This window comes from Marmota flaviventris, chromosome 12, assembly GCF_047511675.1.
Source record: "Marmota flaviventris isolate mMarFla1 chromosome 12, mMarFla1.hap1, whole genome shotgun sequence".
In the NCBI taxonomy this organism is placed as follows: domain Eukaryota; kingdom Metazoa; phylum Chordata; class Mammalia; order Rodentia; family Sciuridae; genus Marmota; species Marmota flaviventris.
Genome location: NC_092509.1, coordinates 62,728,757 through 62,754,271, shown reverse-complemented (window position 1 = coordinate 62,754,271; position 25,515 = coordinate 62,728,757). Strand labels below are relative to the sequence as shown.

Here is a 25,515-nt window from a genome sequence, read left to right as displayed (position 1 = left end):
CACAAAGGATTAGGGGGCACAGTGGGGCCTGAAATGAGGTTGGCCTGAGTTCCACAGCCCATGCTTCTATCATGCTGCACTTCCTCCTAACAGGGCTCACGGAGAAGGAAAAGATTAGCAAACAGTGGTGTTTATATTTAAGGCTGAAAGTAAGAAAGTTCTTATTATTTTAAAATAGAAACACTTCCTTGATATTGAGATTTAGAGGGTTTTGTTTTTGTTTTTTTAATCTTGGAAAAGCACAGTTTGTTCTTTGGCAATTAATTCAGTTAGGCAATCTCCCTATTCTTCTAATTTTCCAACTGCACTGACACCAACTGTTTTATTGTGAGTTGATGGTAGACAACTAGGCCATTCCATTTACAGTCTTACGATATGCACTGTCTCTTGTACAAGGAATTAAAATCCCATGATCCAAAATTTCTATAAAAATGTATATATTAAATAACGACCACATCAAAAAGACCATGCAGAACTTAAAGCCCTTCAGAAATGCCAGTTAATTAATTCATTCAACAAACAGCATCTTTTATCTTCAGTCATTGTGCTAAGGGATGGATATATGAAAGCAAATAAGCCTTCAAAGAGTTCAGTTTATGCACATTACCTCTGTTAAATGATGTACAAAACAAAACTAAAAAAAAGGTTTTATTTCTCCTTCTTTTAAGTACAAAAAGTACCTGACTCAATTCACAAATGACTCATACAGCCTAAATGGAAGACCACAGTAATTTGTATTTCCTATCTCTGCAGAGACCCAATATTATTTTGTGCCAAAATTCAAAATATCCAAGTAGAGAAAGACCTTGAGAAGTACTTTATACTACACATTCATGTTCATGAAGGAATCTCTCACTATCACAGGAATACATTTTCCCAAAGAAGTCAGGGTATAAACCAATTAATACACTATTATTTATGTAGATAATAGGTATTTTTGTAGATTACTCTATAATGCTAAATCTATTTACAATTATCAGTATGAGAAAATGCATTCCAAATTCTAGTCAAATAAAAATGGTAAACATTTTGCAAACTGGACACTACCATTGTGACTATTCCTAGGCAGTGTTAGTGATATAATTTTTTTGATGTCCTAGCTTCTCTTGAAAATCACTTGATACTGTCTTGCAAGCTACCAGTTGACAGTTATTGTCAGCTGTTAAAAAGTGTTAGCATCCACCAGGTGTAGTGGTGCATGCCTGTAATCCCAGTGGCTTGGGAGGCTTAGGTAGGAGGATCCAAAGTTCAAAGCCAGCCTCAGCAACTTAGTGAGGCCCTAAGCAACTCAGCAAGACCCTGTCTCTAAATAAATATGAAAAAAAAAAAAAATGGTCTGGGGATGTGGCTCAGTGGTTAAATGCCCCTGAATTCAATTCCCAGTATTTAAAAAAAAAAAAAAAAAAGTGTTAGCATCCTAGCACTTTACCAAAAAAGTTATCCCTTATGCTTTCAAATTATGCAAGCAAGCCAAGCACATGAGGGGAGGGGGAGGAATGATGGTTTATATTGGAAAAAATAGCTGATAAATATCTAATAAAGATGTCATTCATGTTAAGAATTTTATTCAGGCAAAGTTTTTTTCTTCTGATAATCTCCCTATGAAGGATAGTGTTCATCCAAAGCAGTGTCTCTCTCTTTTTTTAATATATATACATTTTAGTTGCAGTTGGACACATACCTTTATTTTATTTTATTTATTTTTATGTGGTGCTGAGGATTGAACTCAGGGCCTCGAACATGCTAGGTGAGTGCTCTACCGCTGAGCCACAACCCCCAGCCCAGAACAGTGTTTCTTAACTGGTATCTGATCAAGGTTATAGTAACCAAAGCAATATTTTAAAATAAATTTGAGAACTATGCACTGATTAGGTTAACTATTACTGTAAGAACCTGAGGTCTACAAATTCCTTGTAATCATGAAGAAACAAAAATAACTTCCTTAAATTATTATCAATTACTATAAAGAAAAGTTTAAGATAGTTTATCATGATTATCTCTTAGAAGAATAAAGAGATCAATATCTCCTGTAGTCCAGGGTAATCTGAAAGTCCTAAAACCTGGTATAATTTAAGAGGTAAATCAATATAACAAAGTGTATTATAGAATAAGGACACCAGGTCAAGCAACTTCTTTTGGATGGTCTGAGTCCAGTGTAAAAAGTCCATCCAACCCAACACCACTAATCACCATATAACATAGCCATTGGCAATTACCCAGTTTGCTCAATGAGCTATGATGGCAGTCATTTCAAATGCTAGACTACAAATTATAAGGTAATTTTAATTGTTTTTTCCTATTTATTAAATAAGTAGCAATCACTCTATCTCCAAAAGGCAGTTCTTTAAATGATACTTTCTTCAACTGCCTTTGTATACCATTCATTTTATTGAAGTCCAGTGCAACAAAAATTAATCCAGATATTAAGGCAATGGCATTCACATTCATTGCCTTCATAAGAACAGAATTACAGTTTCTCCTGCAGATCTCAACCTACAGGTAGCTGGGAAACCTCTGCAAAGAAGAAATTAAAATAATGAGTTAGGGATGACTGAAGGTTTAGAGATGGTTCCACTCTTAGGGGTTGTTTAAAGAGGTCTGTGTCTAAGAATCTATATTAACCAACTTTCCCCAACTCACAAAATCTGAGCCAGATGGCACATGGATCACACTCTAAGGAATATTAGTTTTAAGGACAAAGTACCAGTCTAATCTGATCCTAAATATCTTTTATTCTTTGCCTACTATCACCCTTTTCTCTATTCTTTCACTCTAGGTGGACTGTCACTCACTGGTGGGCAGTTTTCAAAAGTGATGTCTAAAAAAAGTATTTTTTATAAGTAGTTTTTAGGTGTAAATGAATCTTTATTTATTCATTTATTTATATGTTAAACTAAGAATCAAACCCAGTGCCTCACACATGCTAGGCAAGCACTGCACCACTGAGCCACAACCCCAGTCCACAAAAAGAAATTTAATGTAAGCCACACATTCAGCTTGAAATTAACCAGTAATCACTAAAAAAAAAAAAAAAAAAAAAAAAAAAAAGAAAGAAAAAGAAAAAGAAACAGATAAAATAAATATATATATTACTTAACATAACCGGAATATCATCATTTTTATATATAACCAACGTATATACTCATGAATCAATTAACTCATTCATGAGATAGTTTAAAAATTTTTTTTCATATTCAATCTTGGAAATCCAACACATATTTTACACTTAGAATACATCTGGATTTGTTCCAGCTACATTCCAAATGCTCGATCCTATGTAACTACGATATAAGACAGCACAGGTCTAGAACAAAAAGTAGGTCTCTGATATCAGGTTGCTTGGATTGGATGTTCAGTTTTATCTCTACAAAGTTAAATGACCTTAACTTCTTACTGCTTCAGCTTCCTCTTTAGCAAAATGAACTTAATGACTATCTACCTCAGAGAGTTGTTATAGTTAAAAAATGCAAAGCAAAATTAAAAACAGAGATATCCGTAAATGTTATAATTATCATTCTTCAAATATAACACTCTCATTCTTCCTCTCTACATATTTGCCTATTCTATAGGCCAACCAAATGCCTCTACCTCTCCAAATCCAACTTCTCAGATTAATCCTTCATGAAGTTTTCTTGTGTCTACTATGATCTTTCCTTCTTGTGAAAGTACAGCATTTGATTGTTTCTTATTTAGTACCTAATATCTGCTCAATAAATAGTCTTTGAATACAACATTGTTACCCAAATGCTTTCCTGTAATCATGATAGTTCCATAAAAGCAAATGGAACTAAATTAATATTTATAAATATTAATGAACAAATCACTTGTTGATTCTAAACCTCTTCCACTTCAACGGAAATGTAAAACAATAAAACTTTTTAAAACAATTTTACATACACACACACATGAGTTTATAACCAGGATCAAAACCATCTTTTTTGATCAACTTTTCTATGTAATGTTATTATAATATTGACAATTCTATTCCATTCTATTTTAATTAGTGAGACAAAACAATTATAAAGCACCAATTCCTAGATTTAGTTTTTAATAAGAAATAATAAAGAAAATACAGTATTTTCATTCTAATTTAAGTCTAAGTGGCAGAATTTGATTATGTAAAGATTCTTTGGAAATCCACTTCAGAGAAGATGGCTTGATAAGGATTAAAGCATATTTACACTTCATACAGAGGTCACACATACACAATGTATATTTAAACATTTCAAAACAAAATTTGCATCATTACTAAATGATCACACTTCAACAATGGAAAACCAATATGCTAACTCCAGTATGATGTGATTTTTAACAACCTAATTTTTGTTAGAGCTAGAAAAAATAATTACAAAGGCCATGGGATTCCTATATAAACACCATACCATAAAATAAAGGAGAAGAAAGAGAAGATGACATTATTTTTAAGTCATGTCTGTACTCTATTATGTAAATATTCTTTTGCCAATGGTGAATAAAGCTGCTTATACTAAAAACAACTCAAAAATAACAAATATTGCCTATTGGGGAAATCTAAAAATAGATTAGACTGCTCTCAGGTCCCATATTTTTCATACTATGATTCACATCCAGATGCTGCTCCTGAAGCAGTCAGTCATTTAAAAATATTACATCAAGATGGCATTCCAGCTATAAGCAAAATGTTTCAAATGTTCATGTTTTAACTGGGCTTTCTCACTTCATCGTCTATACAAACTATTGATAAAATGGCATTTCTGGGCACGCAAGACACTACCTGCTTAGTTTTGAAATCATGCCCCCCACCTCCCGCAACAGGGCTTTCCTGAAGAGTGAGTTTCCTTATTTATTTATAAAAATTTATTCTTTTCACTTATTCTTAGCCATTTTTTCCCCCTTAAAATTCACAGAAAAATCAAGGATTTCACTGAGGATTCAATTTGAGTCATTCAAGAAGTCTGCCTGCTTAAGATGTTTTTTTCTACCTCAGTTGCTGAAATTATCCTTCACTCTTGTCTCACACCATGTCTTGAGTCATAACTTCTGTATCATGAAGAGAAATAAATAGGAACAAGAGGAAGTTATAAATAATAGTGACAAAAGTAACTGCTTCCTCACTGGTCATTAACCCGGCTTTTTAATCTTTAATTTTTTTATTTTTATTTTTTAAATATCCATCACTTAGTAGAGGATAGGAAGGGCAGCAGAATACAACAGACACTAGTATGGCAGTATGTAAAAAAGTGGATGTGGAACCGATGTGAATCTGCAATATGTATACGGGGTAAAAATGGGAGTTCATAATCTGCTTGAATCAAATGTATGAAATATGATATGTCAAGAGCTTTGTAATGTTTTGAACAGCTAATAATAAAAAAGTTATTAAAAAAAAATAAAAAATAAATAAATATCCATCACTGAACAGGACGATTTTTAATTGTCTAGACTAATTGGTAACAAAGTCCTTGTTCTTACCCTTATCAGGATAAATGTTTTGCTTGAAAGAATAAAACCAATGACTTTAAAATGTATACTGTAACCACTATTTCCCTCTGGAGAGAATTGTTTTCCCTAAAAAGATTAAATTATACTAGCATTAAAAACTGTTCCAACTTGGGCTGGGGTTGTAGCTCAGTGGAAGAGTGCTTGCCTAGCATGTGTGAGGTACTGGGTTCAATTCTTAGCATCACATATAAATAAAGTAAAGGTCCATCAACAACTAAAAAATATTTTTTAAAAAACTGTTCCATCTCTCACTTAATAAATGAAACCTTTGAACCATAGTGAAAACATTTAATTTCAATCATTAAAACAAATTTGTAGATGTCTTATTTAGGGGTATTTCCAATTAATAAATTACTTATTCTACTAACAAAAGCTCAAATAAGAAATTCAACTTCTGCTTTCCACAGCTCTATTTAATTCCCCAAATACATTATTCTAATATGTTTCTGAATACTCTGTCCCCATCAATTGAGTGAGTTTTTCATTTTAATAAGAACCTGAAGCTAGACAGGAAATTGAATTCTAAAAGTGGACAATTAATTTTACTGTATTTGTATGAGTATGTCAAGATCAAAAACTAAATGAGAAACTGAAACCATTAAATGTTAGGAAAAGGAAAATGATTTAATTTCCATGGTCTAATAAAAGATCTTTTAGCACAAAAGCAAATTCACTTCTGTTCCTGAGTCAAGAAAAAAAACAAAAGTAATATACATGTTTCCAAAAAAGTAAGAATCTCCAGAACCTATGGCTTATAAATAGAAAATTCTGAGTAATTCAAATTTTATTTAGTTCTTCTTGTCTACCATATGGAAAGCAGCACCCAGCAATAATAGGTAAATAAGAACAACAACAACAACAAAAATACAAATAAAAGGTTGGTCAGAATTACTAGCTTTTATTTATTTACAGAGAATGGAAAACAGGAAAAACTTTTTCATTCCTGAGCACATAAAAATATGCAGCAATCTCAAGTAAGGAGGTGCCAGGTGCGATGGCACATGCCTGTAATCCCAGCAGCTCAGAAGGCTGAGGAAGGTGGATTATGAGTTCAAAACAGGTCTCAGCAACTTTTTATCTCAGGATAAACAATGAGAAAAGGACTGGGGGTGTAGCTCAGAATTTGAAAGCCCCTGGGTTTAATCCCTGGTACCAAAACAAACCAAAAAAAAAACACTAAAGAAAGAAAGTTATCCCATTTCCCCTTTTTAAAAAAATCCCTCTTTAATATATATATATATACACACACACACACGTTTGTACACACACACATATATTTTAGTTGTAGATGGACACAATATCTTTATTTTATTTATTTATTTTTATGTGGTGCTGAGGATCGAACCCAGTTCCTCACATGCTAGGCAAGCGCTCTTCTTCTGAGCAACAACCCCAGCCTGGTTATCCCATTTTCAATAAGCAGGGGTACATTTCTTTCAAACCATCATGATTAAATCAGACTACGTCTTTTCAATTCCAGGATTCCAATGATTCCGTTCTCAAATGACTTCTCATACCATAAAAAAGTATATCCTGACAGTCAATTCATACAAAGACAGAGCTGAAAATTAATCTTAAAATAGAAATACAGCACATCCTTCTTGGCCTCAGGTAAGACTGCTCTAAAAAGTTCATGAAAATAAACATGCTCCCTTTGCCCAAAAAAAATAAAACTAAGAAATATTTAGACCCTCTTTTATAAAAACAAATACTCCCCCTACCATCACATCTATAAACCTAAAGAAATGCCTTTTTTTAAAAATTTGATTCAGTCTTAGATCACTGAATCTTATTTACTCAGGTTTTATTCCACAGAAATCCAAATACATAGAATCTGTGGCCTGCAGAAGGCGAGGCAAGATCTTAAAAAATTTCATAGGTTTTATTCTATTTGTTTTTCAAAGGAAGCCAATGACTAAAGGGAAATAATATTTAATGTATATTAAAAAGAACTTACATATCTTATAATTTTATTACAGTCTCACATTTAGATATTATTGATTTTTTTTAATATTCAAAGCAACAGAAAAAAAGGTAGGCCTGTCTAATAAGGTGAAGGAGGGTGGGCCATTATGAAACATGAGTTTCATAAATATTTCTTAGTTTTTGGGGGGCAAAGGGAGCATGTTTATTTTTATGAACTTTTTAGAGCAGTCTTACCTGAGGCCAAGAAGGATGTGCTATAAAAATGTCTATAAAATTGCTAACTAAAGCTAATTTCTGCATATTTCAAGGAAGCCAATTCTACATCTTCTTTGCTTAACCCTAATATTCAACTACTTTCCCTGTGAGAAAGCTAATTTCTTTCATTATATTTAAATTAAATCCTTCCTATACCAGTCTCATCTTTTTTTGTTTTGCAGTGTGGTGTACATGCTAGGAAAGCACACTACTACTAAGCTACTTCCCCAGCACCCAAACTAGCCTAAGCTTGCTATTTACAGTTTTGTTTTTGTTTTAAGTACACATTGAGAAAGCATGATAATTTTAACAATAGCACATAGAACCTGAAACATTTTGGATCTGTAATAAAGAAAAAAATGAAGACAGCATATTTATCATTGTGTTTCATTTGAGTTAGCATTTCTAAAATAAGGACATACATCCAGCTCAGGCACAATTCAATATACAATACGCATTCATTCATTAAGTTCCCATTACACACCAGCTGTGTACCACTGCTGAAGATACAATGAACATATTTCTTATTCCCTGGTCTAAAATGGTTCCCAATTTAGTGCAGAATATAGAGATAACAGGCAAATACAACACAAGCCCAATATTATCAAAAACTGCAAACTAGTGTGAAAAGTTAGTCACATATTCTAGAATACAGGGATTCCGTGCACTTAATATAGATGTAGGTCATTATTTTGCATGACTCCTTATTATTTTGCTATATCAACTAGCATAATTACTTTAATCAACCATCTAGTAGCAGGTATTGTTTCCAACTTCTTTGAAATTACAAGTACCTTCTTATAACATTATACTGTATACTGATTTTTTTTAAACTTTAAAAACTATTTTCAATGTGCTAAATAGTTCTAAGAACTATTATCTTAAAAATGAGTAAAGAAAAGATGAATTCAGATATAAATCAAAAATTTACCTTTCCAAAAAATATTTTTGAAAGTTTTCTGGGAGCAATCTCAATACTATACATTAGAAATGCAAGTACTTAAATGACATAATCAAATATCTATGTGTGACATTTAATTATGTCACACATCATGTGATATTAATTTAAAGACAAAAATCTTCCAAATCCCAGTGATATGTTAGCTTAGAAATATTCTTGCTTTATTCATTTCCATACTTCAGGAAAATATGAAATATAAAGCTATACACAAAATACCAATGTCCCTTATAACAAATAGTGTTTTCTTATGTCCAAAGAATATTCACAAAATTGATTACTGGCCCCCCAAAAAGCAAACCTTTACATAACATCCAAAAAGCAGAAACACATACACTTTCTAAAACAGCAAAAAACCAATCAGCAACAAAAAGTAAAAAACAGTCATGAAATTCATTTGGAAAAATAAGAGGCCCAGAATAGCCAAAGCAATCCTCAGTAAGAAAAGTGAAGCAGGAGGTATCACAATACCGGAACCTAATTTATACTACAGAGCTATAGTAACAAAAATGGCATGGTATTGGCACAAAAATAGAATTAAAGAATAATGGAACAAAAGACACAGAGACATATCCACATAAATACAGTTATCTCATACTAGACAAAGGGGCCATAAACATACATTGGTGAAAAGATAGCTTCTTCAACAAATGGTGCTGGGTGAACTGGAAACCCATAAGTAGTAGATACAAATTGAACCCCTATATCTCACCCTGCCCAAAATTCAACTCAAAGTGGATCAAGGACCTCAGCATTAGACCAGAGACCCTGGGCATATTAGAAAAAAAAGTAGGTCCAACTCTCCTTCATAACAGTTCAGGGACCTACTTCTTCAGTAAGACTCCTAAAGCACAAGAAGTAAAATCAAGAATCAATAAATTGCCATACTAGTGTCTGTTGTGCTCCGCTGCCTTTCCCATTTGTAAATCAATGGAGGTGTAACTGATGTGATTCTGCAATCTGTGTATGGGGTGAAGGTGGGAGTTCATAACCCACTTGAATCAAAGTGTGGAATATGATATGTCAAGAAATTTGTAATGTTTTGAACAACCCACAATAAAAATTTAAAAAAAAAAAAAAAAGAATCAATAAATGTGATAGCATTCAACTAAAAAGCTTCTTCACAGCAAAGGGAACAAGTACATAAACAGAGTCTCTACCAAAAAGCTTTACCACCTGTATCTCAGAGCATTAATCTCCAGGATATATAAAGAACTCAAAAAAATTAACACCAAAAACCCAAATAAGCCAATCAATAAATTGGCAAAAAACTGAACAGATACTTCACAGAAGAAATATAAATGGTCAACAAATATATGAAAAAAATATTCAACATCTCTAGCAATTAGAGAAATGCAAATCAAAACTACACCGAGATTTCATTTCACTCAAGTCAGAATGGCAATTATCAAAAACATAAGGAGCAATAAATGTTGGCGAGAATGTGAAAAAGAGGTTCACTCATACATTGCTGGTATAATTGCAAACTGATACAACCATTCTGGAAAGCAGTATAGAAATTCCTTAGAAAACCTGGAATGGAGCCACCATTTGATCCAGTTATCCCACTCCTCAGCTTATACCCAAAGGACTCAAAATCAGCATACTACAGTGATGCAGCCACATCAATGTTTATAGCAGCTGAATTCACGATAGCCAAGCTTTGGAACCAACCTAGGTGCCCTTCAACAGATGAATGGATAAAGAAAATGTGGTATGTATACACAATAGAATATTTCTCAGCTATAAAAAAAATGAAATTATGGCATTTGCTAGTAAATGGAGAACTGGAAAATATCATGCTAGGTAAATTAGCCAGTCCCCAAAAAACTAAAGGTCTAATGTTCTCTCTGATGTAACAAGGGAGGGTAGGGAAGGGAAATATAGAAGTTCATTGGATTAGACAAAGGGGATTAAAGGGAAGAGAGGGGGGATGGGAATAGGAAAGACAGTAGAATGAATTGGACTAACTTTGCTTTGCTCACATACGAATATATGACCAGTATAACTCCACATCACGTTTAACCACAGAATGGGATCAAAATTGTAATGGATTGCACCCCATGAATGTATAATATGTCAAAAAACACCCTACCATTATGTATATCTAAAAACAATTTAAAAAGAGCTATTAGAAAATTTTAGAATTATTCTTCTATAACTTTTAGACAAAAAAAGAAAATAAAAAAAGAAATTAATCACAATTTTTGAAACAAGAGACTTGATTAAAAAGAACCAAATATAAATATACAGATATCAGAATTTACCTCATACCAAGTAAAGAACTATTTGTGCGCTGGGGATGGAACCCACAGCTGGGTGTACACTAGGCAAATGATTTACCACTGAGCTATAGCCCCAGAACAATATATCAAAATAACAAATTTTAGAATAAACTTAAAGAGATCTTACTCATAACAATAAATTTAATAAAGTACCTAATCACTCAGATATATTAAAGAAAGGTGCAAGATTTATATGAAAGGCAAAAAATATTGCTAAAGGACACAAGAGGTATAAATAAAAATACCCAAATATTTGGGCTGGGGTTGTGGCTCAGTGGTTACAGTGCCTGGGGCACTGGGTTCACAAACAAACCCATGGAAACAAATTCCCATCAAAATCTCAGTATAAATTCAGTTTTATTTTATTTTAGAACTTAATAAATTAGGGGATTGGATGTATAGCTCCACAGTGGGGTAATTGCCAAGAACACGTAAGGCCCTGAGATAATAGATCCCCAGAAAAAAACTTAATAAATTAATTCTAAAGTTCACTTGAAAGACAAATATGTAAGAATATATCCCTAGGACACTTTTGAAATTAAGAGAAGTTTGAAAGGGACTGTCCCTAATATGTTATTAGGATAGGAACTGGCAAATACATCAATGGAATAGAAGCAAGTCCAAAAAAATGGAAGCGACCATTTCTGAGAAGTTAATAAATAGTAATGGTAGCAAAAGCAAAATTTGACAAATGGGATTATATCAAACTAAAAAGCTGACATTAGTAGGGAGACGATGAATTATTTAATAAATTATGTGAAAACAACTGCATATCCATTTAAAATAAAATAAGGATAGGATTCTACCTCAGCTCTCACACTTTCACAACACACACACACACACACACACACACACACACACACACATAAAAATCTAACATCTAAGTTTAGGATTGGAACGCTCCTTCAAAGGATACGAAACAGAAGCCAACAAGCAAAGACTGAGATATGATTATATAAAGTCTTAACCCTGTCCCATTAATAAAGTCAAGACAAATGATAGACTAATATTTGCAAAATATAAGCATAGCATTAGTTTTTATAAAACAATAGAAAAAGTCCTATACAAATGCCATATATGAAAATCACTCCAAATGGATCAAATATTTAAATGAAAGATCGGCAACAATGAAACTACTAGAAGAAAACAGAAAATACTTTAGGACATTGATCTGGGCAAAGATTTTCTTGAATATCACACCAAAAGCACTGGCAACAAAAGCAAAAATGGACAAATGGAATTACATCAAACTAAAAAGCTTCTGCACAGCAAAGAAAACAATCAACAGAGTGAACAATCTAGAATGGGAGATAATATTTGCTAACTATTCATCCAGTAAGATATTAATATTTAAGAATATGTAAGGCTACTTGAGGTGGCGCAATCCTATAATCCCAGTGGCTTGGGAGGCTGAGACAGGAGGCTCACAAGTTCAAAGCCAGCCTCAGCAAAAGTGAGGCACTAATTAATTCATTAAGACCCTGTCTCTATATAAAATACAACATAGAGCTGGGGATGTGGCTCAGTAGTCAAGTGCCCCTGAGTCCAATCCCCAGTACCTAAAAAAAGAATATGTAAGAACTCTAACACTGAAGTAATACTAAAATCTGATTTAAAAATAGGCAAATGACCCCAATAGTTATTTCTCAAAAGAACATTTATAAATAGCCAAGAAATATATGAAAAAAATGCTCAACACCACCAAGCTCAGGGAAATGCAAATCATAAACCCAATGAGATACCATCTTGCTCCAGTTAGGATAGCTATTATCAAAAAGACAAAAAAATAACAAATGCTGGCAAGGAATGAGAAAGGGCAGTTCTCATATACTGTTGATGGTAATGTAAATTCGAAAGGCCATTACAGAAAACACAGAACAGAGATTAGTCACTGATGTATGAATGGATAAAGAAAATATGGTTAATATACACAGCGGAGTATTATTCAGTCACAGGAAATGAGATTTTCTTATTTTTAGCAACACAGATGGAACTGGAAGACATTATGATAAATAAGTTAGTCAACAAAAAGACAAAAACCGACATGCCCTCACTTACATATGAAAGCTAAGAAATTACTCTCATTGAAGAGAGTAGGATAGTGGTTATCAGAGGCTAAGAAGGTTGTAAAGGAAGAAGGGATGGGAAGAGAATGATTAATGGGTACAGAAGAATAGCTGGATAAGAGGATAACTTGTAATGTTCTATAGCACAGCAGGAAAACATGGTTGACGTCAATTAATTGTAAACAACAATTTCTAGTAGAGGAAATTATTAGTGTTCCCAACATAAAGAAATGATAGATGTCTGAGCTAATGGTTATACCAATTACCCTTACCTGATCATTATGTATTATATTCATGTCTTAAAATATCACATCATATGTGTACAATTATCACATGTGAATGAAAAGTTAAAATATCTTAAAAAGAATAGAAAATGTCAGCCAGGCACAATGGCACATGCCTGAAATCCCAGCAACTCAGGAAGGCTGAGGCAAGAGCATTGCAACTTCGAGACCAGTCTCAGCAACTTTGTGAGACCCTGTCTACACACACAAACACACCAAAAAAAAAAAAAAAAAAAAGGGGCAGGGATAAGTGCCTAAGGGTTCAATCCCTGATACCAAAAAAAAATCCATTGAACATTTAGTAAAAGCTATAAAGAACTAGTTTTCCAAGTAAGCGCTACTTGGTTTACAAACATCTAAAATACTCAACTTTACTTAATTTTAAAAAATACAACTTAAAGCAATGATATACCATTTCCATTCATCAGAACAGCAAAGTAAAACAAAAAACTGTTAATAATGATGACAAATACACACGACACTTTTTTTTTTAACCATGGGATAGAAATGAATTTGAAAACCTAATTTTAGAGTAATTTGGCAGCTGTGACTAACATGTACACAAAATATGCCTGTAATCCCAGCTACCAGTGAGGCTAAGGCAGGAGGTTGCTAATTTAAGGTCAGTCTGGGAAACTTAGTGAGACCCTGTCTCAAAAAATAAAAAGAGCCGGGGATATAGCTCAGTGGTACCCTGCCCCCTGTATGCAAAAAAAAAAAAAAAAAAAAAAAAACTTAATGAATGTTCTTAGAGAAAAATATTGGAAATATCTTTACTGTTCATTGATCAAGGAAGCCTGCTGGAGTCTTCATTAGAATACTATGTAACCCTTAGGAAAAAAGGATATAGAGAGTTATAATATAGAGAGGATGGAAAAATAATACTACATTATTAAGAAAACAAAAAAAGTGTTGTGGCTCAGTGGTAGAGAGCTTGCCTAGCATGTGCAAGGCCCTGGGTTTGATCCTCAGAACCACATAAAAATAAATAAGTAAAATAAAGGTATTGTGTCCAACTACAACTAAAAAATAAATTTAAAAAAGGCTGCAGATACACATAAGATAAAAACTGGATAACATGAAATTAAAAATAAAATTCCCAAGCAATATGTGTGTATTGACTGACTGATCAAGCACAGAGAGTCTGGAAGGATTCTAAGGCGGCCATTTTCAATAGAACTTTCTATAATTAAGGAAGTATTCCATATCTGAGCTGCCCGATATGGTAGCCACTAGCCACATGTGGCTACTGAACACTTGGAATGTAGGCAGTATACTAAGAAATTGAATTGTTTTTAGTTTCTATTAATTTAACACAAATTTCTATTAATTTAATAGAAACTAAAGGGTATCATATTATATAGCACAGGTGGCTAGCAGGTACCATATTGTAGAGCACAGCACTGAAGTTTTAATATCTGAAAGGTGGGATAGGTGGTGGCTTTCATGTCTGATTTTAAATACTTTTAGAAGAAGGCAAAGTGATAATGGGTAATGTCTACTCTTGACCTGATGAAATTCTGTCTTTTGGAGGGAATTTATACATGGGGTCTAGATTCATACGAAGAAAAATGATCTATGTTCAGAGTACATTTCTGGTCTCCTTTGTGAAAGAGAAATTTGGGTATGGCAGACATCTAGCTTGCCCAGACCCTGAGTTCACTCCCCAGTAACACACGTGTGCACGCACACACACACAAAGATTGGTCATCACTGAGCCCAAAGAAGAATAATCTTCAAACTTTTTGATCATAAATACCCCCCAAAGAGTGTTTACTTCAGTTTTGATACTGGATATTGAACCAGGGGTGTTGTACCACCAAGTTATACCCTAGCCCTTTTTTATTTTATTTTTTTTGAGACAGGATATCACTAGGTTGCTGAGGTGAATTTGTGATCCTCCTGCCTCATTCTCCTGAATGATGAGAATTATAAGTGTGGGTCATCATGCCCAGCCTCCAAAAAAGTTTTTTTTTTCTTTAATATTTTTTAGTTGCCAATGGAGTTTTAACTTTGTTTATTTATATGTGGTGCTGAGGATGGAATCCAGGACCTCACACATGTCAGGCAAGGGCTCTACCACTGAGCCACAACCCCAGCCCCCAGCCCCCCAAAAAGTTTTTAAGTAATTACTTGCACAAAAGAGGTAATTTCTGCTATATTGCAAATGTGCACATTTTAAAATAAAAGCATTACCTTTTAAAATTTATTCACTGGGTTCTAAATCTATATGAAAATGATACCCACCAACATAATTTAAGAAATATGATATTCTCAACAGTTTTTATAAGTTCTTTTTCCCCTTGAATTCTTATTTGTGTTCTACTTCTTCCAACAGAGTATTTTAATGTAATATAGATTTTTATCAGTCCAAAACTTTCTTTGAAAGAAGGGATACGAATTGAAAAAAGCTTTTTGTGATTATATTTCTAAATATTGAAATTTTCTAATAATTATTAGGAGCAGATAACTGAGGAAAACAGCATAAATGTATTACACATTTTGATAATTATTAAACACATAAAGTAAAAATCATTTGAAAATTTGTTCTGTGGAGTATCTTACTATAAATAGTAAGATTAGGAATGTGTGAGAGGTGAACCTTTCTTAAGTAGAAGGCAGGGTGAGAAAGTAGGCACTTTTATAGGTACATGGGGAAAAGAATTCACTTAAAACCATCTATTCCCAAGGTAACCCCTGGAAAATTTCCATGTAATCCAGAGGTACTTTTATTTCCATCTGAAGACAGCTACTGAGTGAAATCTAAACTCCTCCAAGGATGTCTTCAGTTTTAGTTCTTACTATACAGACCCTCCCTCCACCATTTATTATCAGCAGTTTTCTGAACACCATGCTATATCACATCCCTTGTCTGATCATTTTTTCTCCTCTTGAAGGGCATCAATTAAGCTATTAATAATGCAAATATCATCTCTTATATGAAGACTTTCCTGGGTTTCCTGTATAGAATGAACCAACACTCTTTCATTCTTCCCCATCATGTGCCAATCACAGTATAACACCTCTAACTGTTCTGTTCTTTTTCCAATATTCATCTCCTTTCATTAGCTGAAAACTCCTTGAGGGATCCACTTTATTTACTTTTAGACTTATTTTGTGCTTAGTACATAGTAAGTAGTCAGTAAATATTAGTAGAATGAGAAATTAAAGAACATTCAGGTTTCAGCTTCCTTGAAATTCCTATTTGTTTTCAGATTACTTCTTAGTATGATCTCTAACTGAAGAAATTTTTTAACTTCATAAAATTTCACTGTACTAAAATTTTAGGTTCAGGTTTTCTTAATGAAAGCTCTTTACAAAAACTGACACTTTATAAAAATGGACAGAGATGATTACAGAATTCCATTGCCCTAGCATTTCAAGAATTCCAAGTAAACTATCTAAAAACAAGTTATTTTTTCTGATTTTTGTTTGTAAATTAGAGCATTATTTTTACATAGGTTAAAATATAGGTTTTACAAAGGTGCTCATTGGTTCAGAAGTTCTTTATTTATTCTGTATGAATTGATGATAGCCACAATACTTACCTAAACCTAAGAATTTGATTTAAAAGGGTAATGAATTAAATTAGTTGTAAACCTGTACACATAGTAAAATTTAATCTAGATGTTAGGGTATGATTACAACCTCAACTGGCTGGACTGAATTCATATCCTGTGTCTACTCTTCACTGTGTAATTTGGACAGGTATTTAAACTGTATGAGACTGTGTTCCAGCGTTTATAATTATGCCATACAACAGTATAGCCATTAGCTCCATTTGTCTATTTAAATTAATTAAAATTAAGAAAAGTTGAAAATTCAGTTCCATAGTTGTACTGGCCACATTTCAAGGGCTCAAAATCCATAAGTGGCTAGAGGTCACTATTCTGGGTAGTGATGAAAATAAACAGGATATGACTGAGAATAACAAACAGGAGCAAGAGGTTGTTTTGAGTAATGCTTTAGATCAGGTGGTCAGAAAATGTTGCCATCAGGACCTGATATTTAAATTGGGATTTGAGTGACAAGATGCAACTAGCAGACAAAGATCTGCAAAGAGCATTCAGGACACAGTAAACAACAAGGACAAAGGCCTCAAGCACAAATGAGTTTAGCTTGTTTAACAACAAAGGGTGTCTGAAGTATAAGATACAAAGGGAGAGGAGTGTGAAGTCCAAGAAGTGGCAGGAGGGAGAGCCTTAAGGGCCCATAAGCCAGGTAAGAACTGTAGATTTTATGTTAAATGAAATCAAAAGCCATAGAGGGTTATAAAGAGGGGAATGCTGCAATCTAAACTATGTCTTAAAAGCTCTTATTACTGTTGTAAAGCAATCAGAAGAAGCCAAGAACGGAATTGGGAAGATCTGTTAGAAGACAGGTACCATGACTCAGGTTGAGAAAAAACGGAGGCCTGCGACAGGGGGGGGCCACAGTGGATTAGAAATGTGTTCCTTTTCTCTACATGCCCTGTCTATAACCCTGTATCAATTATCCCTCACAACCAAATCGTACAGTCTACTTCAGTTTTAACTCAACATCTTGTAAATATGCTATCTGACAGTACTATTCCACTGAAACTCTCCTAAGGTCCCTGTTATCTTCATTTTCTCAAAACCATTAAGCGCTTTTTCTTTTTGATACTAGGGATTTACCACTGAGCTACATCCCTGGTTCTTTTTTTTTTTTTTTTTTCTTTTTTGAGATAGGGTCTCACTAAGTTGCTGAGGCTGGCCTCAAGTTTGTGATCTTCCTGCTTCAATCTCTGAGATCAGAGGTGTGTGCCACCATGCCCAGCAGTGCTTTTCTATTCTTATCTGACCTCTGCTATGTTTGCAAACTGCTGAGTACTATTCACCTGCATCAAATTCTCTTTCCTCAGCTTCTGGAGCATTACTGTCACCTGTTTTTCCTCTTTGCTGCACCTTCTCGGTAACTTCTGACTCTTAAATATTCCTCTAAGGTTATATCTTTAGTACTCAGTTTATTTCACAATATACATAATCCTTGAGACTAAATTAACATTTCTGCTAGTAACACTCAAATTAAAATGCCTTTATTCTCTTTTACATACCCCTACGCCTGCCCAAGTCAAAGGCATCCTAAAATCCCTCTGACCAACTACAATCCCTATTGTCAAACACTCATGAGGTCCTGCAGATTCCACCTCCTTCATCCTATTATATCCTTCCTCTCAAATTCTGTCAAGGCTTAGTTTAAGCTCACATGACTTCTTTCTTGCATTACCGGAACAACCTCCCAACTTCTTCTCTCTCCTCCATACTGCTGCCAGAGCACATTACAGGTATTCAACAGGATATGCTGATTACATTAAGTACAAATCTGACCATGTAATTTCTACACTTAGTCTTTCACAAGCATCTAATAACTTTCCCAAGTCTTCTTCATGATTTAGCTTATCAGTATGACAGCTTCATTCCTCCCATTCTTCCTCACACATCCTCCTCTACATCCATTCTTCCTCTCACATCCTCCTCTACATCCATCCATTCAGCTTTTCTTAATTATCTAAACAGCATGCCATTTCAGTCCTCCTTCCTCTGCACATGTTATTACTACCTCTTATTCCTTCACATACTACTTCAAAGATAGGTTTAAGTATCACCACTTCAAGGGAGTGTCTCATATTCTCAAACACTCTGTATGGGAGCTACTTGTATTTCCCAATAAACCATAAGCTTCTAGAAGTCAGAAACCACCAATCTTAATTGGTTTGTAGCACCCATGATTGGCACAGAGTAAATATTCATTTATATATACTTCTGATTTGCTACCTTCTAAATTTTGAAAATGGAGAGTATTTTTAGTGGACCTTATATTATCATTCCAGTATAGCACAAACTGACAACACGTGCTTAGCAACGTGCTTTCTAAAGGAAAGGCAAAACTAAACAAACAAAAATCAATAGACACAAAACACATCCTTTCAAAAGGAGAAATGTAGGAAATTCTGAGGAACTATATAGTATCTAATAACCAAGCCTTGGGATTTCATACTGCATGGGGAAGGGCTTATTAACACTGTTTGATGATAATAACAGATGCAAAGCTTCTCGCCTCAATAAAGGAAATTAGCTTTTCTTGGCCATGTCACTGTAATTTTAGTTCTCGGTGTGGACTCTCGCTCGCTTCCTAACAGGTTATTTTTTTTATTTTTAAGAAGTTTACTCACCAACCTTATGAGTCTTTCACTTGTCAATCAGTCATTTATGGTCTAAATGTGAAGGAGAAAAGGGCGGAAGAAGAAGGAAGAGTGTGGGGGAAGATAAACACTTCTAGATGGGGACGTGGCAAAGGCCACAGTCCCAGGGATGGAGAAAAGTGGGCGTTGGCACCATACCAGGGTAGAGGGCTGACATGTGGCAAGAAATGGGGAGGACGCAATCACGGAGCAAGTAGTAAGGAACAGGGGACACGGGGATGGAGGGAGGGAGAAATGGAAATCCTTGGAGAGAAAGCTAGAAATGGGAAGGAGGGGGTGGGGAAGCGGTGACAGGCAAAGGCGAGTGGAAACAAGACGCAATTTTTGGACAGAAAGCAGAGAGGCTGAGAAGAAAAGCCGGGGAAGAAGGGAGACGAAAGCCGATGCTCGGGGCGGACCAGGCTTTCCGACAAGGCGGGCAAGGGGTCGTCCCAGCAGGAAGACCGGAGACGCCGGGAACTGGGGGCCCAGAGGGAAGGGCAGGCGGCGTCGGGCGGGTACGGGACCCGCCCCCGACAAACACGGGCCCCGGCGGCGGGGAAGAAAGCCGCGAAGCTAGGGGCACTTACTAGGATCCCTCCGTACGGCACCGGTGGGGGTCTCCTCCCGCAGGTGAGGAAAGAGGAAGTCCCGGGCGGCCTGGAGGTCCTGGAAGTAGCAGAACTGGACAATGGAGCAGGCCATGACTGCGGGGAACCCCGCTTGGGGACTCACCTTACCTCACCACGCCCTGCCTCGCTACCCCACCACGGCCACCGCCAAGCCCCAAAAGCTCTAGCCACGCAGGAGGCGGGGAAAACAAACCGGAAGCTGTCAACGCACTTGGAGCTGCCGCCCCAGAGCGCCGCGCATGCGCAGGACTGCCCAGGCGCTGGGGAAGGAGCGGCCCAAGCCACGTGACCAGAGGGGCAGCCGCGGAGTCCGACGTCGACGTGTACGCTGGGGGCAAAATTTCAGTGCCAGTTCTGCGCTGGCAAGTGAGCCCTTTCATTCATTCTGGCTTTTAGCCACAGTTGATTTAATTGGACTTTGCTTAGGCCTTTGAGCCATTCAGCCAGTAATAATGTTGGCCTATTATTGACATGATCGTGATATTTCACAGAGAGTAAAATGTGCTTTAAGCTAGGAGCAGGTACGGGGAATAAAATAAGGCTATGTGCAGTATCGTATTTTGAAAAGATTGATTTTTCTTATGGAAATAAGCTCCGAGTCTGATTTTTAAATGTTCCTACTATAAATGCCCATAGTATTAGGCAAGCCCAATCTAGTACCGGTTACACTGTGTTATACTCTTAGTGTTTCCATCATCCATTCATCCATTCAACAAATATTTGTTAATCTTTTCTTCGCCATCTATGCTAGGCGCTGTTGGAACAAAAAAGAAATAAATACCTGTCCCTGTAAAGCTGAAATTGTAGCGATTGACGCAGACAGTAAGCAATTAATTACTGAACAATTTAACGGAAATTGTGAAAATGCTAGGAGGGAAAGAAGTACAAATTGCTAGAAGAGAACATTACAGGGAATCTGGCATCTCATTTAACTCCATTTTATATACACAGTATTTAGTATGGGACCTGGCACATAGTAAATGCTTAATAGATACTTGCTGAGGGAATAAAATGTGTACGTAAATTAAATAGAATTCCTTTTTTTTTTTTTTTTTTTTGTACTGGAGATTGAACCCAAGGGAGCTTTACCACTGAGCTAAATTCCTAGTTCCCCACCTCCCTTTTGAAAGGATCTCACTCAATTGCTCCTGGCTGCCTTAAATTTGCAACCCTCCTGCCTCAGCTTCCTGAGTAGCTGAGATTATAGGCGTGCACCATGGCGCCTGGCCACAAAGCCCTTTGTTTTCTTTTTAATTTTTTTTCTTTTTTTGAGATAGGGTCTGGCCAAGTTGCTTAGGGCCTTGCTAAATTGTTGAGGTGGGCTTTAAAGTTGCACCTCCCAAGTTGGAGTTGCTGGGATTACAGGGCTATGCAAGCACTTTCTTTTCTAAAGTACTTTTCTACACATTGCCCAATTAGATAGTCACAAATACCATTTTGAAAGAGTGTATTATCCCAATTTTTTATTTTTATTATTATTATTATTATTATTATTATTATTATTATTATTATTGATGCTAGGGATCAAACCCAGGCCCTCAACTGTGCTAGACAGTGTTCTACTGCTGAGCTATACCTTCAGCTCCTTATCACAACTTTTTTTTCTTCTATTTTTGCATTGCTGAGGATCCAGCCTAGGGCTTCTCACATGCTAATTGGCAAGCACTCTACCACTGAGCCACAACTGGAGGCCCACTTATCCCAATTTTTTAAATAAAGAAATTTATCTAAGTGCTTCTGAGAAGAATGCTGAAGTCTGTTTATTTTTCTAAAGAGTAAAGAACTCTAGGCACTCCCAAAGGAAACCTAGCAAGGTCATTAACTTTTTGTGAAAGAAAATGAAACAGGAAAAGTGAAAGGCACATAGATGGGGTCCAGAGCATTCATTTCTGTCAGGCCTGATACACACTTAGTTCTAATATAACAACTATAATTGAGTGCCCGGGTTCTTTTCTTAGTCCATTAATCCCTGCTTCTCGAATAGAATGATGCTAACAAAATAGGATAGATGATTTCTATGTTGTCAGGTTAACAAGGATCAGTTCCTTATATATAATTGTCAGGGACCTATAATTCTTAAGCAAAACTTGTAGAAAAGGCAACTTCCAGTGGTCCCTTTTTCCATCTGAAAAAAATGCAATGCTTCTTTTGGTCATCACTCAATATAACAATCCAGTTCTGAAAAGATTATCTCCTTAAATCCAGCACCAACACCAAACTAAAATAAAATTTAAATTTAGATTTGCAGCCTTATTGGACAAATAAAGAATATATGACACTTTGTGGAAGAATAAAGTGCCATTCCTTGAAAACCACTCAGATTACTATTCAGGTAAATGCATTTTATGGAAGTAACTGCCCTTGGTTGGTTCAGCTGGCCTTTGTTCTGTACTAAGATATATATATATATATATGCCTCATCTATCTCCTGTGTGGCAGTCATTGAATTTCATTACTGTGTTGGCTCAATTTCAATAGTGAAGTCCCTGACTTCCTTCCAGGTGGTGTTGAAAAGGTTTAATCATTGAATGTTTTTAAGAACTTTAGATAACCTTCACAGAAATTACAACACATTCATGAACTGAACTCTTTCCCCAGAAAGTTATAAAGCTGCAGGAGGATGCCTTGGAGCTCTGCTGCCATGGTTTCTGTGGAGTGTGGAAAGATTGTGTCAGACAGTGAATATCACCAATCACACAGTCTTAAGAAAGCACAGGCCTTACATGTCCCAGCATAGAAAGCGTCTCTATGAGATATGAGCTCAGGACTTCAGAAAAGCACTTTGACCAAAATAATAACATGAAGTGTCCAAGTACTAATGTGAATTTCCCCTAGAATCTATTACTATAATTTAGTGGCTCTGAAGAGAAAGGTGTTTACTAAGGACAATTAGCAGCAGTTCCTTGAAAATCCTTAACAGCCAAAGAAGAAATCCTGAGGCCAAAGAAGTTGAGCTGCAGGATAGGCAGCAAATAGAATGAAACAGACATTATTATTACTGTGTATATATATGTGACTGCATGACCAATATGATTGTGCAACCTGTACACTCAGAAAAATGAGAAATTATATTCCATCTGATTCAAATGTATGATATGTCAAGGTCATTGTACTGTCATGTGTAACTAATTAAAACAAATAATAATAATTTAAAAAAAAAGAAACCAAAAAGTAAAAATTCCAAAAAAAAAAAAAAGTGACAGAAAGAACTTTAACCAGTCTCATGATCTTAGGGAATGCATGTCACTTTTTCAGGCCTTAGTTTTTTGGTCTTTAAAGTGAAGAGGCTGGAATTTAAGGTAATCCCAGGGTTATGTAGGTTGGGTAAGAGACTGGGAAGGGAAAGGACTGGAAGTTTTTAGTTGCTCAAAAGACACACCAGTAAGAGGCCTACGTCAGCAAAAGTGGATAGGAGGACACTGAGTGAAAGGAAGGAAAGCAGAGAAAGAGGTGGAGAGTTACAGAAGCATTACTGCATAGCTTTACCCAGGCTCATCTTTGAATTGATTGTGTGAGCAGAAGCAAGGGTTGTCTACAACTAGTTTATAGTCAACAAATATCTATAGACGGTTATTATACTATAGATGCTGTGGTGAGCCCAGTGAGGCAGTAAGAACAAACTCTCCAGGGACTTGCTACCTGCAAACGACATACACACATATTTCTGACAAAGAAAGCAAAGTATGATAAGTACCATGGGTGCCTCTGGATGAAGGGCAGGGGGAGAAATAAATGAAAGATTAATTTTCATCATTAGGCTTGTTTCTTGGAAGAGGAATAATGGGGAATAGGTAGGGAAGGCAATAAAAGATTTGATTCTAGATTATAGAGAAACTAAAATTTCAAATAATATAATATTTATTTCCTCGTGTGCAAGGGGTAGCCAATTGAAACTTTTTCAAGAAGAGGTAACAAGATGTGGGATGACTGAAAGCAAAGAGACTACTCAAGATGTCATGACAACTTCTAAACAAGAGGTACTGACAACAGATCTGGAGGACAAATCAATGGAGTTTGGGTACATAATTAGATATAGATAGTGAAATGGGAAGATAAGAACCAAGATGATGTTAAAGTGCTCAGTCTAAAGAACTGAGGAGGTGATAATATCAAGTCAGAAACCCGAACAGAGAATACAAAAGAAGGAGAAGAGTTGGAAGCAAATAAGAAGGGGGTGAATTTGGTCTTGAATTTGAATTTGTTAAATCTGAAGTGATTATGGAATAGCTAGTTTTAAGTGGGGGGAAAGTCATTTTCGATAAATAGAAGTTAGAAATCTGGAATTAGGCAGAGCTAGAAGATTCCTGTGGAAGTCATCCACACCAAGATTATACTGAAGGGAGAGGACGAAAGTGCTAGTGCACTCTACATGGGTGAGAGCAGGACTGGGCTGGAAGCAAGCTGGGAGGACTATTTACAAAAGCAAAGAAGAAAACGTTATGTGGTAGGATCATGCCCTAAAAGCCAAGGGAGGGAGAAGACATGTTCATATACAATTGAGTCTATTGTGTTGACTTCTATAAAGAATTTAAGGGGAATGAAATCTGAGAAGAGATGACAGCATTTGATGGGAAGCACTTTACGAGTGATTGTCCAGTTTGTACAACAGCCAAATTCTGCTTCCTTGGCAGACAATGTATATCCTTTCTCCAGAAGTAGATTATTTTTTCTGATAGCCAGAGAGGCAATGGTAATCTTTTTCTTCAACTCTGACTAACTAAACATTTTAGAGAGGGAAAGAAAGTTATATTTTTTCTGGCATTGACTGTGAAAAGAATTTCCTTCATGAAGCATTGTGTTTTATTTTCTTTTTGAATGCAAGAAAATATAATTTCAGCATTTTCATGTATTTATATTGGATCAAAATATACTTTATAAGAGCATATGGAAAAAAACCTTAAATATAGCTAAGTAACAGATATAAGTGCGATAGTACTTAGGACTTTTCAGGTAAGTAAGTCACTATATTTTAAACAATAAGAAATGACATTTGTGGAGAAACTCCTAGTTACCCATTATCCACTCCCCGCCCCTTTTTTTTTTAACCATGAGAACTCTTATATAACTGGGGCGGCTAGTGCTGAGATTTAAAAACAAACTTCATCTCCCAACCTCTCTCAACTCTGATTGTATTCATGTGACTAAGTTCATTGAGTCAGAGCACAAATTGCTAGAATTGTTGGGAGAGATTTCCAGGAAGTTTATTTAAAGAGAAACAGGAAGGTAAACTCTTGATCTTTCCTTCCCCTTTCTTGTTTTGCTGTAGTTTGGATCTGGAATGTCGCTCAAAGGCCCTTGTATTAAAGGCTTAGTTCACAGCTTGGAGCTATTTGAAAGTGATGAGAACATTTTGAGGTGAGACCTAGCGGATGTCTTAAATCATTGGTGCATGACCTTGATGGGGATACTGGGAATCCAAACCTCTC

The 25,515-nt window shown here is 35.6% G+C and overlaps 1 protein-coding gene across 2 annotated transcripts in view; it reads right to left on the bottom strand.

The window, feature by feature from the left end:
• Rab3gap2 (RAB3 GTPase activating non-catalytic protein subunit 2) overlaps positions 1-20,307 on the bottom strand; it is a 107,529-nt gene extending 87,222 nt beyond the window's left edge. For both annotated transcript variants that reach the window (XM_027934729.3, XM_071600061.1), the window contains exon 1: positions 20,048-20,307. In XM_027934729.3, coding sequence (XP_027790530.2) covers positions 20,048-20,162 — 115 coding nt within the window. In that variant the 5' untranslated portion in view covers positions 20,163-20,307. The remainder of the gene's footprint in view (positions 1-20,047) is intronic.
• Positions 20,308-25,515: the final 5,208 nt, after the last annotated feature.